This window comes from Didymosphaeria variabile (genome assembly GCF_027946475.1).
Source record: "Didymosphaeria variabile strain IMI 356815 chromosome Unknown scaffold_6, whole genome shotgun sequence".
NCBI classification, from domain to species: domain Eukaryota; kingdom Fungi; phylum Ascomycota; class Dothideomycetes; order Pleosporales; family Didymosphaeriaceae; genus Didymosphaeria; species Didymosphaeria variabile.
Genome location: NW_026611625.1, coordinates 3228029 through 3240945, shown reverse-complemented (window position 1 = coordinate 3240945; position 12917 = coordinate 3228029). Strand labels below are relative to the sequence as shown.

Genomic DNA, 12917 nt, shown 5'->3' with positions numbered 1-12917 from the left:
CAGTGAACGAAAGTACTCATGTATACGTCCAGCACTCTGGCTGTCGTACGAATTAGCCGGCCGTTTTCCGGGTGGTATTGTTGATTAGCGATGCATCCAGGGGTAACTTGATCCACAATGTGACACCCAAATCATGCCATCTCAGGGCAGCCTGGTGAATGAAGACTAGTTCTCCAGCTTGGCATTGAGTAATTTTAGGGTGTCTGGCCTAAGCTACAGCCAGATTACAAAAGCTCGCGTGGTGGATTGCCTGGCGGGAAGTACACCCTCTTCTCACCACATCGCGACCGAGCGTTGAGAGAAATTGCGTGATCTTGTAGCTACCCAGTCGCGCATGAGGTATATTAGGCGAATGTGGACGGAGAATACATTGACAGCGCTATCAAAGTTGATTGACTCGCGACATGTCGTACGTGACACAGCCCCTCTCACGTCATTGTTAGTCCCGTTTGTTGTTACGTGAAGCACAGGCTATGTCTTCCCGAGCTAGTTTAAGATTGCGGTCGCGCCCTCCTCAGTCGCCATCTTCATCTTCTCTTACGCTCTATCTCTTAATTCTACAATGTCTGATGCAACCGCAGATGCGCGAGGATCCGCAACACCAGTAGCACCACTCGACTGGAAAACTAATGTAGCACCAACTACAGCACGGTCAGGTCCCTTCGCTCACCTAGCCAAAGGTTATCCTACGCTGGCAACACGTATGGGTGTTGTACCTCCAACAGCCATGTTCAGGCGCTTCGGTGCCTTGAATGCGCGAAACCTGCTATATTACCAGAACGAGCTGATGCAACTTGAAGCTGAACTTATCAGCCTCGAAAACAAGGACTATCAGAGTGGCGAATATAAAGAGTTCTACGCTCATGATTCAAGATGGTTGATGACGTCCGATGAGGAAGTCAAAGGTCAGCCAAGAGATGGGGATACAGATCAACGCGACATGGTACTCAGGATGAGGGACCTTCTTAAGGAGTATAGTGAGTGTGGTAGCCTACAGTTTGCTCTGTGTTGCGCTTATCTCTATTACACAATGAGCAGATCACGCACTTATTCAACAATCTACCATTCTATCAATGAAACCACCCGACGACTACGACTTAAAGGACATCCAGGCATTTCTCTGGAGTGATGCCATAGGACCTCCCGGGTTGGTGGGCCCCGAAAGTTATGTATGGGGCACGGTCAAGAAGCCGGACACATATAGCCAAGAGCTAGTTTGCCTAAGACCCCGGAAAGAAATCGACCATTTTTCAACGTGGCTTTGTGCTCGAGCCATCACGTGCATCGAAGCATGCGGGGGCTCTCGCTGGAAGAAGCTCAATCCGAGCCTTGGTGTGCTATCAGTCGGAGACGACAGCATCTTCAGGTTGACATTTTGGATCACAAGCGCCATTGCGGCCCTGTTACCGGTAGCCTCAATCTGGGTTCTTACGAAGCACGATCCTCTCATAGCGCGGCTTGGCACTATCACAGGTTTCAATGTGCTTGTGTCGATTTGCTTGATGTTGTTCACGGAGGCGAGGAGGATAGACGTATTTGCACTGACTGCAATGTAAGTCGCAATCCTACTCGTCGAGATAGAGAACTAAACATTGCCAGTTTTGCGGCAGTGCAGGTTTTTGTCGTTGGACAAGGTTTGCAGGGCGTTCAGGAAGTCAAGCCTGCTGCTGATGCAATATTCAATACGACTTGCAAGTACTGACTCCGAGGAACAACATCAGTGTCTACCTGCCGATTCAACTACCTCAGAAAGTCGTCTGGAACAGACCGGAGTTTGAAAAAGGAAGTCCTTTGGGAATGGTAGCGCGTAAGCTCACTGGATCCCTGCGTTGAGCGAAAATCTTGGAATTGATTACTCAAGACTCGGGTCTATAGATTGAAAGGCAAAGACACACCTGAACGATGATCAAGCGATACATTGACAAATACATATCTTAAATAGCTTCAAAGCCTAGATACAGAGCTACTGCTTGTTTGCAGTCTCACAGGTCTATATCAAATGGGGTTGATGTGACTTTTGAGACGGTGCACCCTTTCCCTGAGCGCCAAATATTGATCTCGATGGCCAATAGCATCAACAGTGTATGTGAAAAGTGTAAAAGATTACACTGGATTTCTATAAAAGGTTAGGATATGTCCCACTCAGATCGATAGCCAAGTGTTCTTGCCCGGTAAGGTGCAGGTAAATGACTAGTCACGTGGTTCGTATTGGGACCGGACTCAGCTGCAACAGCATACTACGAGGTCAAGTTACATTCTAATGCCGTTAGTTCTAGTTTACGTATAGCAGTGTAGTTGGTCGTTTGGCTGTGTGGGACATTCTAGAGCGAATATTCGTAGATTGAACTTACAGACAAGGTGTTGATCAAAAGTGAGCTTCCTGTGTAAAGTAGCGGTGAGCCACACCTCTGCATGCAGGGTTATCGCTAGTAAGTTAGCTTCCAATGTACAACGATCCTTTTCCCCGAACCTTCGTCTAGTTCAAATATCTAGCAAAATTCGGTCACTGGATTGATTCGAATAGGAATGCCTCCCTGATTAAGTATATCCAGGAGGAAAGAGGTCACAAACAACAAGCCAGAACATTGTGTATAATGATTTTGAGATTCTAACATAAACAACTACAGAACAGGCAATAGAATGAGGCGCTCACGCAGCACATATACCAGGAGCTTTCGATCCCGCCAAACACCACGTCGCCGCTCCATTGTTAGCAAAAGCCATAGCAATGCGCCCCTGATCCGGCGGTCCACCGCATCCATCCGCACTCCGTTCCGCCGCAATGAAATTCTTGATATCCCTTCCTGTTATACAAGAGCTTCCAGGGAAACCAAAACTAGCAAGCTTGTCCGCGATGACCAGCGAGCAGCTCTGAGACGTAGCAATGGCGCAATATGAGCTGATCTTCATGGTTCCCGAACCGTTAGAATCGCATTTCGCGCCTGAGGCCTTGCAGTATGATTCGCCGATGTTGTTGAGATCAGTAGAGCAGTACTTGCTGTCGTTGGTGCATATCTGTTCGTCATCGCCGAACTTATTCACTATGTCGCCGCAATCCCACAGCCAGCCCCCCTGATCGTTAGAGAGGCAATTGATCCCGTCTCCCGTTGGAGATAGTCCGATAGTTTCAGTAGGTGTTGGCGGTGAAGGCTGTGACGGAGTCGCGTCTTTGAGTGCATTGCTCCCGTCAAGCTGGCCGTGCTTTGAACCATCACCATTTAGGGGTCTAATCCCGCTTTGGTAGAATTGATAGTCGTCGGGGCCATTGACCCAGCCGGTGGCAGGGTCGTTTTTAACACACTTTTCCGTGATATTGGCGAATGAGTCCCAGCAGTCTTGCCACTGTGGGCCTGTGGATTGCGTAGCGCGATAAGCCCATGCTTCGACGTTGTTGGGCAGAATGATCGCTATTTCGCATCCATCGTTTCCGTCCTTGGTTGTTGCCACAGATGCGGCAGGCAACCCTTGAGGAAGTTCGCACTTGTTGTTGCAAAGAGTTTCGCGCATCATGTACTGCAGCTCTGAGGGCTTCTTATTTCCAGCATCTGTAACGAGCTGGTCCGGAAGTGGTCCGTTGGCGTTGTCTGACTGGCATGCTGGGTTGTTGCTGGGATGCTCTCTAGGCTTATCCGAATCGCTGCTTGGCAGTTGATCAAAAAAGGTACCGTACTGTTCCAGCTCGCTGTCAGAATAAGCAGTATACTCTACGTCTGACTCATCGCTTAATTCAATGCATTCGCAGCCTTTCCACTTGTCTTTTGGCTCCTCAAGCTGGAACATGTCAAAATGCTATCTCGAGAGATCAGATCGTAGTAACTTACACCTTTGCATTTACCGTCTGCGTCAGCTCCGCCGCATTCATTGCAGGCCAGGATCTCACTAGCCGGCGGGCACTCATCTTGTTCTTCCTTACATTCACAGTTTTCGTGGGGACCTATGGTACACCTGCCATCTTCGCCCTTACAGGTCGCATCGTTGCAGGTTGGCTGTTCCTCGGAATCTTTCGCAGGGCATTGTGAGTCTTTGCACGGGCACCCAGCATCTGGCCCGGTCTGACACCAGTTTTGGTTGCCGCCACACTCTTCGCATTTCGCGTCTGGGTTGGGAGGACACTGTTTTTTTGGTTGAGGTGTACCCGGTGGGACAATCGGAAATCCAGGTGGAGGGATCGGGAAGGGAAAGATTGGTGGTGGTATGATGGGACCACCGCCTCCTGCAGAGCATTTGCAACCTTTGTATGGGGTGCTGTAGGCCTCGGGAAGCCCGCCTTGACATCTTCCGTTGCCATCATCCCCACCACAAGTGTCGCAGCCGATATTCCCGTCCGGGCAGCCGGCACAGTGCGTGAAGAAGCCTTTGCCAGAATCGTCTTTGCCAGTCTGTTTGTTGTCACACACCCCAGGAATTTGTGTGCAGCCACCGCAATCAGAGCTGCTGCATTCCATGGCATCTTTGCCATTGCTCTCGGGACAAATCTTGAACTTATCGGCTGGGGTCCCGCCGCCATCTCCGTTAGTGCAGCCACAGCCTTGGAAGGCGACACCAGACTTGCCTGCCCCATTGCACTGACTTCAATGAGCGAGGCGCAAGAAATAGAATCTTACTCAGTACTCACGAGGCCACTACCATTGTCTCCTCCACATTCTGAACACAAGATCTCATCAAATCCGCAGCAACCACAGGCGGGAAACCCTTGTTGAGTCTGGATCTGGCATACACCTGATTCAGGTATATCTACACACTTATTATCAAAGCAAGATACTATCACGAGTGAGTTTTCATTTGGTCAGGAACATAAACTTGACTTACAAGGCTTCTGGCCGGCATTCTGCGGGCAAGGTCCATTACTGGGAGGAAAAGTGACTTGTCCTTGCCGCGCAGACAGAGGACCACTGGCGGACCCTATAGAAGAAAGGGAGAAAATAATTGCTAAGGACTGAACAGCATGCAACATATTCAAAAGGAAATTGGAACGAGTCTGAGAGGGAACGGAAGTATTTGTAGAGAACGGGGCATCAAAGTCGTGAAAGTCGGCCTGCAAAGCATCGTGGCGCTGGTCTGTATATACTAGCATTGGCACCAGCCGCATCTTTGTGCCTGCCATCTTGACGTTGTTGCTGATGCTAAGTTGCAGTAAGCGGGTCGGTAGCTGTCCTTTCGTATTGGAGACGAGATTGGGGTCCACGTCAGAAGCCCGTAAGCTAGCTAGGCTGAATTGAGCTTAGCGCCACGCACTTAGGACACTGCCTCCTAGTCACTTCGCCCCCAAACAGGTGATCTTGAGCGGTTGTGGCCGGTGGCTTGCATGCCGGACGATCAGTAAGCGACACGCTTGACTGAAGCCGTCTTTGTGAAACATGGCGCTCGTAAGAATAGGATATTGTTAGCACAGATGGGTCTCTTTGGAGTTTAATCCAGATTGCCCTCAAGCTTTGCATGTTCTTAGCCTATCGATATGTCGCTTCTCTGAAATGTAGGCGCAGGCACGATGATACGATGCGCGGCTGAAAATATGCAAAGCCCGGCTTGGTAGGTCTCTTACACCAGCAATAATTACTGAGACAACCCACGCTCACATTTTACACGAGCGCATCTTGATATAGCATTTGACGCTCCTTATGCCTCGTTAACCGTCCACGATACCTAGTGTAGAGTACTCTGGACTTCTACATTCCTATTTACTTCCTTCTTAGTCCCTTTGCGACGTTCATTACAACATTAAATTTTCTTCCTATCTACTATTACTTGTCTTCTTTTTCGGCGTTTACTCGTCATGTACCTCTCGTGGTTCCAGTCCGCAGCGGCCCTTGTTCTACTGATTGTACCCCCTACTCTCGCTGGTCCTCAAAATTACTACATCGATCCATCATGCTCCTCATTCGATGGATTCGACGACACCGTCGCTGAAGCTTACGACATGGCAAGAACGACAGTTTCGAAAATGCAAGCGAATGCGGATGTCGGCATGCAGCGTGCTTTCAAGATGCTGTTCAAGGATCAGAACAGGAGCCTTGTACAAGGTAATGCTACAGCCCTTGGACATACAGATATATATTGATCTTTCGATTAGGTCGTCTCGCAGCTATCGGAGCATTCACCGCAGATAAAAAAGTCGATGACCCCTCTCAAGCGGCCATCATCTTCTCCTGTGATAACGACGCAAGCTGGGAGCAAATCACGGATGGCGATCGTAAGAACCAATGGAAGAACACAAAGTACCACATGCGATATACTGGTGGTAGCGTTAGCTGCTTGAGGGAGGACCCAGCTTTGCAGCATACCAACGACAATTACGTACCGGCTGTCGGTAAAGACGACAAGGAACATGAGGACTGGATGGACGAAGGCTGGCAAGAGCCACGTGCGCTCATCACCGTATGTGATCGAATGAAAAAAAGCTACACGCGCTTCGCAAACCTCCAGAAATACGAGGCAAAGCTCTTGACCAAACAAGCCGACAACTCAGGCAACGAGGTCCAGCTCAAAATCGTCAATGCCCCTCTGACGAGCCGCACTCTACTACATGAGGTGTGTCAGACGGATCTGCAGGGTTTGGATATCGCTGACATTGCTGGCAGATGTTCCACACCACTGTCGGTGGAGAAAAATGTACGTTGCCCAAGACACCCATCATTTCCCGGTTACGGTACTGACTATATGTAGTAAAAGATAAATACGACGGCATCAATGGAGGCAAGAAGGTTTATTTCTACCAGAACGTTATCAAACTCGCTGCTGCAGATCAGGTCAAGTTCCCCGACGCTTTTGTAAGCCTTTCCATGCCCAAGGTTTCACTCAAAAGCTAACATGAACATAGGCGTTCTTTGGTAAGATGCAAGAGGTGCCATCACATATCCACACTAACCTGTACACAGCCCAACTCTCGTCGATGAAGGTCTATCAATTGGGTTCAAGCGACGAGGAGCAGCAGGCTGGTGATGTTGAAAAGAGACCTGAAGCACTAAAGAGGCTCAGGCGGTTCCTGGCCAAGTGTCGTAGTCGACTAATCGGGCGTTCAGATCCAGATTGCAAAGCGGTTCTTTAGGTGGGGCTTGAATCGCCCATTCGATACTTGCTTGCTTGGTAGTGACATCGTATAGTTCCACTTGCTCATTTCCATCGTTTCCTCGACTGCTGCGTACATCACTCACCGCCTGCACTCTGACTTAGTTCGCTATAGGTGATCTTCGGGCGAAGACCTGCATAAGGTCAAATCGTGGAAGGCAGAGGATATGAACGAGTGTTTGTAAGTTGTGAGAGACCAGATCAGCTTCTGGGGGAGCCCCTTCGGCAGTCTTGCTGAGAGCATTGCTGCAGTGACTCAATGAAGGGGCATCGGTAAGCAAGAGCACAAGAGTGAGTGTAAGATGGAAGGCGAAGCCAACTCTTAACAAAGAATTCGACAAATAGAACTAGTCGAAGTATAAAAATATGAGAGCGCATACAAAAATTCGTTGCAAAAAGAAAGCGTGTACACTTGTTCCCGTGGTAAAAGCGACCTCAGACGCAGGGTGCAGACCTCACGCTTCTATCACAATACTCTTCCCCCTGCTAGTGCCATGCAACGTATCAGGTAGTTCATACTGGTGAGTATGTGTGTCTTCTGGCTGTGGTTGGCAGACGTCTTTCTATACCTTGCACATGCTGTGCGCAGCTTAGCATTAAGCGTACCAATCCGAACCGCGATGCACTCAATTTTGATTCAGCCTTGTTCCGCCACAAGAAGGCTACCTTCCAATATGATGTCTCTTGTAACGCCGAGATTTCGACTGCTTGAGTTTTCCTTTTCCTTTTCTGACATTTGAGTTGTCTCGATCGTTAGCATCTCCACTTCGGACGATCCACTGCTTATTGTTGCGACTGCACTCCACCGCCTACCATGCACGCTTTCGAATCTTCGCTAGCTAGGAATACGGTCATTGTGAGCTGGCTGTTCGTCGGACTCGGGTGCATATCTATGGCATTCATATTCCTGTGGTGCATAAAGTACCGCCGCCAGCTCGCGATAGCTGACGGACTCGTAATTGTGGCCTTCATTGTTGGTGTCTTGCTGGTCAGTCTCGTAACCTGGGCCATCTGTGATGAAGGAGGAGGCCGACATCAAAGCGACTTGTCGCCGCACATGGTCGCCGCTCTGGCCAAGGTACGCAAATGCCGAATACACCTTCGTCTTCGTACCTAATCTCACGCTAATCGGGACCAGTCCCTCCTAGTCAACGAGGCATTGTGGTCGCTTGTGGGCGCACTCATGCGCATCTCCGCCTGCTGTACGCTATACGACATGAATTGGGTTTCTAGCAGCCACAAATATGCTTCTCTGGCCATACTAAGTCTTTCTGGTGCGCACGGGATCGGGTCCATTCTAGAAGTGTTCCTAGTATGCCGTCCATTAGCATCTCAGTGGGATATCAATATCAAGGGAGCCTGCGGGAACCAGATGGTTTCTTTCCTGGCTATCGAATCGATGGGTATGGTGCTCGATGTTGCCGTCATTGTCCAGTCAACCAGAGTTTTCGACTCAGTTAAGCTCTCTTGGAGTAAGAAAATATGGGCTGTGCTCATGCTGAACGTGGGATCTCTGTACGTACCGTGTTTCACCCAGTCTCTTGTTACCTTGTTCATCCCATTCCAGGGTCCTGATTATTACTTGCCTACGGCTAAAATCTCTCCACCTTTCAAACTCACCCGACTTCACCGACTCGAAAAGCTATCTTGGCCTTCTTTCGTGCATTGGTTGTATGTTGAGCGTCGTCTTCTGTGCTGCTATTGCTGTTAACGGATGCATTCGCAAGATTCGAGAACAGAAAGATGCTCGCGAGAGAGACCCGCGACGCGCAGCAAGCAGGACTCTACAACATCCGACGAGAGTCTTTCCATTTGCTGACATGCGGACGTACCTCTCTTTTGAGCTACAAAGCGCAGCCCACACCAGATGAAGGCTCCTATCTATGGTCAACCCCCCTGGAGTCCAACCTAAGAATATTGGCAGTCAAGCTTGCATTCTACTGCCGGATCGTCGTGACTTGTTATGGGTACGAATATGTAGGTGTGTCCCAACTATCTTCTTTTAGTCCCTACCCTGACACATAATCAGCTAATGTTGGATTCGAGGGGCCATGGGCCCATCGGGTATCCTCCGTGTTGGAAATCAAGCATATCGCGTGTCTACGAGCACGAGCGCGCGGATGCCGTGCCTGCTTTACTGCGCTACTATGTTTGCAGAGTAAGAGTGATGATATCATAAGTGTAACATCTCAATGTCAGTTCGTCCTGTTGGCTTGTGCAACCTTGCCATTGGGCCGCCTGTGGTGTTTCAAAAAGTAACAGACAGCAACAAGGAGAACCATGAGGACGAAATGAGGACTCTTGAATCAAACACACGCCTCAAACTACTTCTGGACGTACCCGGTGATGGAAGGGTAAGAGTGCGGATGTAGGGAAAGTCGGAAGTAACGCACCACGACGCCTTCCCGCGTGGGGTTGCGCTTACCAGAAGAGGTCGGACTACCAACGTCACGTCCCTCGTGGTACGGTACACCCTACTCTGCATGACAGTTACACCACAGAGTGTCAATCAGCAACCAAAGAACTGCCAGACAAAACAGGTTCCACCCGCTCTTCCACACATCTCGCTCGCGTTGTGCCACCAAACTGCAAGAGATAGGAAAAAAGAGGAAACCACCCATCACCAACGCACATCCCCATCCCTTGCATCCTGCAATCACACCCCACTTTCCCTCGCCATGCACATCTCACACCTCGTCCAAAGTCGCACCCAATGCTTAAAACCCCATCATGCCGTCCTTCACATCCATCCACACATCTACCGCAGACATCACACCCGCCATCCGCCACGCCCTCGCCTACATCCCGCCCGCCCACCTCGACGCGCTCGTATCCCTCGCTCTAGAAGCCACACAGCACGACCCCAGCATCGACTTCCTCACCGCCGTCAAAGCCCTCTGGCGCTGCAACGCCCACAATCCAAATCTCTACCCTGTAATGAGCGACGAACCGCGCGACCCTGATCCCACATCCACGCCCAACACGCACAGCGAAGTACCGCACGCGCAACTAGTCGCCCAACAACCCCAGACGCGACCCGCCCCCCACAACCAAGACATCGACATGCCCGACGCGCCCTCCTCAACCTCGCCCCAGCGCGCAGCCTGCCAGTCGAATAAGCCCGTCCCCTCCGTTACACTCACACTCAAAGTCACCATCGACCCCCAGCAGCAACAACAACACCGCGAAGTCGTCTACGCTGCGATGCGCGACCGCACGTGCACGGGCGTGAGCTGGCAGCGGCGCGAGCAGCTCGCGCTCGCGCACGCGTACCTGCAGGCGTTCCAGTGGTGGCCGCATGCGAAGAGTAGCGAGAGGCAGTGTGAGGGGTTTCTAATGAAGTATTGTAATCATTGAGGCACAGCATCAATATTATACAAGGAACTTGGGGACGGTGGTGGAAGGGCTACGGCGTTTGCCTATGCGCAGTGTGATGAGATGTAATTTTGTTCTCTTATTCATTGATTTGGTATGTATGGGTGGAAGCGCGCACAGAGAGATCTGCGGCACGTGAATGTATTGCTTAATTGCAATGCAATGCTGTGAGAAGCATTTTTGAAAACCCCATAGGCTCATGCCTTAATGCTCCATGTCTTCCCATTCAAAGTTCCAACGCCCGTCAAAAGCCCAACACCGAAACACCGTGTGGGAGACGTTGCAAAACTCCACATACCGTTATGCCTTAGCACTCCATGTCTTCCCATTCATTTCCAACGCCGCCCAATGCCCAACACGAAAAGACCTCCAGAAAGGCTTCCAGTATGCACACCCGAACGCCATGGCTCATTATCCAAGCCTAGAAAACCCCAAGCCCAGTATGCCCAAGCCTCCCTCTTCACTCCATAGTCATGAACGCCTCATCGACGGGCGTCACCAAGCTCAGCCTCTTCTTGCACCTCCCACAAGCCACCGCATCTCCCTGAGGACAACGGAACGAGTACTTGAGCTTTTTGAACTTGCAGAAGAAGCATGCGGGTGCGTAGCCTGCGTTAGTCCAGCCCAGATCGACGGCAATGCCCTCGGCGGGAACGTGGGTGCCTTCTTGCAGCAGCTTGAGAACGACGGCTTCCTTTGTCGTCTGGATGTAGCTGTTGGAAAGCTTGAGCTTGGCTGCGGACGAGAGGTTCTTCAGAAGGCCAGGCGGGGCGTTCTCCTGCTCCGTGGCCTGCGATGGGGCAGGGTCGCCAGATTCGCCGGTCTTCTGCTCGACAGTCTTAGGCTTGCTCGAAGAAGCAGGTGTAGATCCTGCTTTTGTGGATTCCCAAGGAGGCTGGGACTGCGCCTGGTCTGCTGGTGAGCCCGTCAGAGGATTGTTGGCAGGCGGGTCTTCGTGATGCCCGTAGACGCAGGTTCCGTTTGCAAGATATTTGCAGTTCTTGCCGTGCTTGCAATGGATCTTAGCACGTCGGTCTCCTGCCTGCTCGGTAGCCGAGCGCCTCGTAGCTTCGAGCGCTTCCTGCTCGGCGAGACGGTGGGCCTTTTCTGCGGCTTCACGTTCGGCTGCCTCTCTAGCTCTGAGCTCCACAGATTCCTTCGCTTTGGCCTCTTTGGCCTCGCGCGCGGCAGCCTTTTTGGCTTCTCGCTTAGCACGCTGTTCGAGCTTGCGGCGTTTGGCGACTTCCTCAGCGACAGCTTGTTCCTTCGCCTTCTGCTCGGCGATCTGTTGATGTATGCGCTCTCGGGCAGCTTGCTCGTTGGCAGCTTTCTCTTGCGCCTTTGCCTCCTCGAAGGCGGCTTTCTCGGCTGCGCGCTGCTCTTGCGCCAGGCGTTTGGCCTCTTTACGAGCTTCTCGGGCGGCTTCCTCCTGTTTGCGTAAGGCAATCTTCTCGCGGAGGGCGACACGCTCTGCGTGACCTTTTGGGTCTCTCTTCTTCTTCTCCATCTCGTCCGATTCCCGGATGAAGCGGTCGCGGCAGCCTTGGCAAGAGCAGTTCTTGCGAGACACGGTCTGCTTCATCTTTTTGCTGCTGTTCATAAGCTTCTCGTGCAGCCGGTCCTCACGCGCGATGACACTGTCCCGAGCCTCCTCTTCACGCTCGATGGTCAATGTCTTATCACGGGCTCGCTGCTTCTCCTCGGCATCTGCCCGTCGCTTCTGTTCGGCTTCCTGCCGCTCTGCGCGCTCCCGTTCCTCGCGTTCCTTGAACTCCCTCTTGGCCCTAGCATCCTCTTGCGCTCGTCTAAGGTACTCCTCGAAACTGCTATAGGATTGAGCCGCGGGGTACTGTTGAAACTCTTCGCCGTCGCTATAGTAGCTGTCAGAATCATCATAGCCAGGGTCTTCTTCTTCACGACTCATGTCGTATTTCTGGCGCTGTTCAGGATCGATCAGGACTTCGTAGGCTTCTTGCACCTAATTGTACCGTCAGTATGTATTCAAACGACAATAGCAGGGCTAACAAGCTCTTGCACGCTTTGAGTGTCAGCTCACCTTGCGGAATTCAGCTGGGTCGCCCTGTTTATCAGGGTGTGCTTTCAGCACAAGCTTGTGGTGAGCACGCTTGATCTCAGCGTCTGTTGCTCCTTCCGCGACTCCCAGGTCAGCGTAGAGGTCGCGCTGCTCCGCGCGCCCGCGTTGGAAATGCGAGCCGCGAGACATAGCGAATAGTCGCGGGGCAGAGGATGTCAACTACGAGAGTCAGAATTAGCAGTGTACGAGTGGAAAAAACAAGGGCGTTCGAATGGCGTGGTGGCCGGAGAGTGTGTGTCGTAGAATCAGAATCAGTCTGGGTTGGAGAGAGGTGAACCTTTTAGGAAGGCGCGCCATTTGAAAGCAAACGGACGGGCCGCGAGGTGAAAGGCACTCCTTTCACTTCGCGGTGCGTCGTCCATTTTTGTTTGAATGCACTTTC

General features: G+C 51.4%; 5 protein-coding genes across 5 annotated transcripts; 3 read left to right on the top strand and 2 right to left on the bottom strand.

The window, feature by feature from the left end:
• Window positions 1-562: 562 nt before the first annotated feature.
• Window positions 563-1589, top strand: N0V89_008964 (uncharacterized protein; the record flags this gene model as incomplete). Its single annotated transcript, XM_056217717.1, has 2 exons — window positions 563-977; window positions 1558-1589. The coding sequence occupies 2 exons, from the start codon at window positions 563-565 to the stop codon at window positions 1587-1589; spliced, it is 447 nt and encodes a 148-aa protein (XP_056069273.1).
• A 1060-nt stretch (window positions 1590-2649) lies between these two features.
• On the bottom strand, window positions 2650-3973 carry N0V89_008963 (uncharacterized protein; the record flags this gene model as incomplete). The annotated part of the gene is made up of 2 exons (XM_056217716.1): window positions 2650-3771; window positions 3965-3973. The coding sequence occupies 2 exons, from the start codon at window positions 3971-3973 to the stop codon at window positions 2650-2652; spliced, it is 1131 nt and encodes a 376-aa protein (XP_056069272.1).
• A 1800-nt stretch (window positions 3974-5773) lies between these two features.
• N0V89_008962 (uncharacterized protein) lies at window positions 5774-7045 on the top strand (the record flags this gene model as incomplete). The annotated part of the gene is made up of 5 exons (XM_056217715.1): window positions 5774-6020; window positions 6071-6528; window positions 6579-6609; window positions 6664-6767; window positions 6818-7045. 5 exons carry the CDS (start codon window positions 5774-5776, stop codon window positions 7043-7045), a joined length of 1068 nt encoding a protein of 355 aa, XP_056069271.1.
• Window positions 7046-9795: 2750 nt separating this feature from the next.
• Window positions 9796-10422, top strand: N0V89_008961 (uncharacterized protein; the record flags this gene model as incomplete). The annotated part of the gene is made up of 1 exon (XM_056217714.1): window positions 9796-10422. One exon carries the CDS (start codon window positions 9796-9798, stop codon window positions 10420-10422), a length of 627 nt encoding a protein of 208 aa, XP_056069270.1.
• Window positions 10423-10900: 478 nt separating this feature from the next.
• Window positions 10901-12664, bottom strand: N0V89_008960 (uncharacterized protein; the record flags this gene model as incomplete). The annotated part of the gene is made up of 2 exons (XM_056217713.1): window positions 10901-12418; window positions 12497-12664. 2 exons carry the CDS (start codon window positions 12662-12664, stop codon window positions 10901-10903), a joined length of 1686 nt encoding a protein of 561 aa, XP_056069269.1.
• Window positions 12665-12917: the final 253 nt, after the last annotated feature.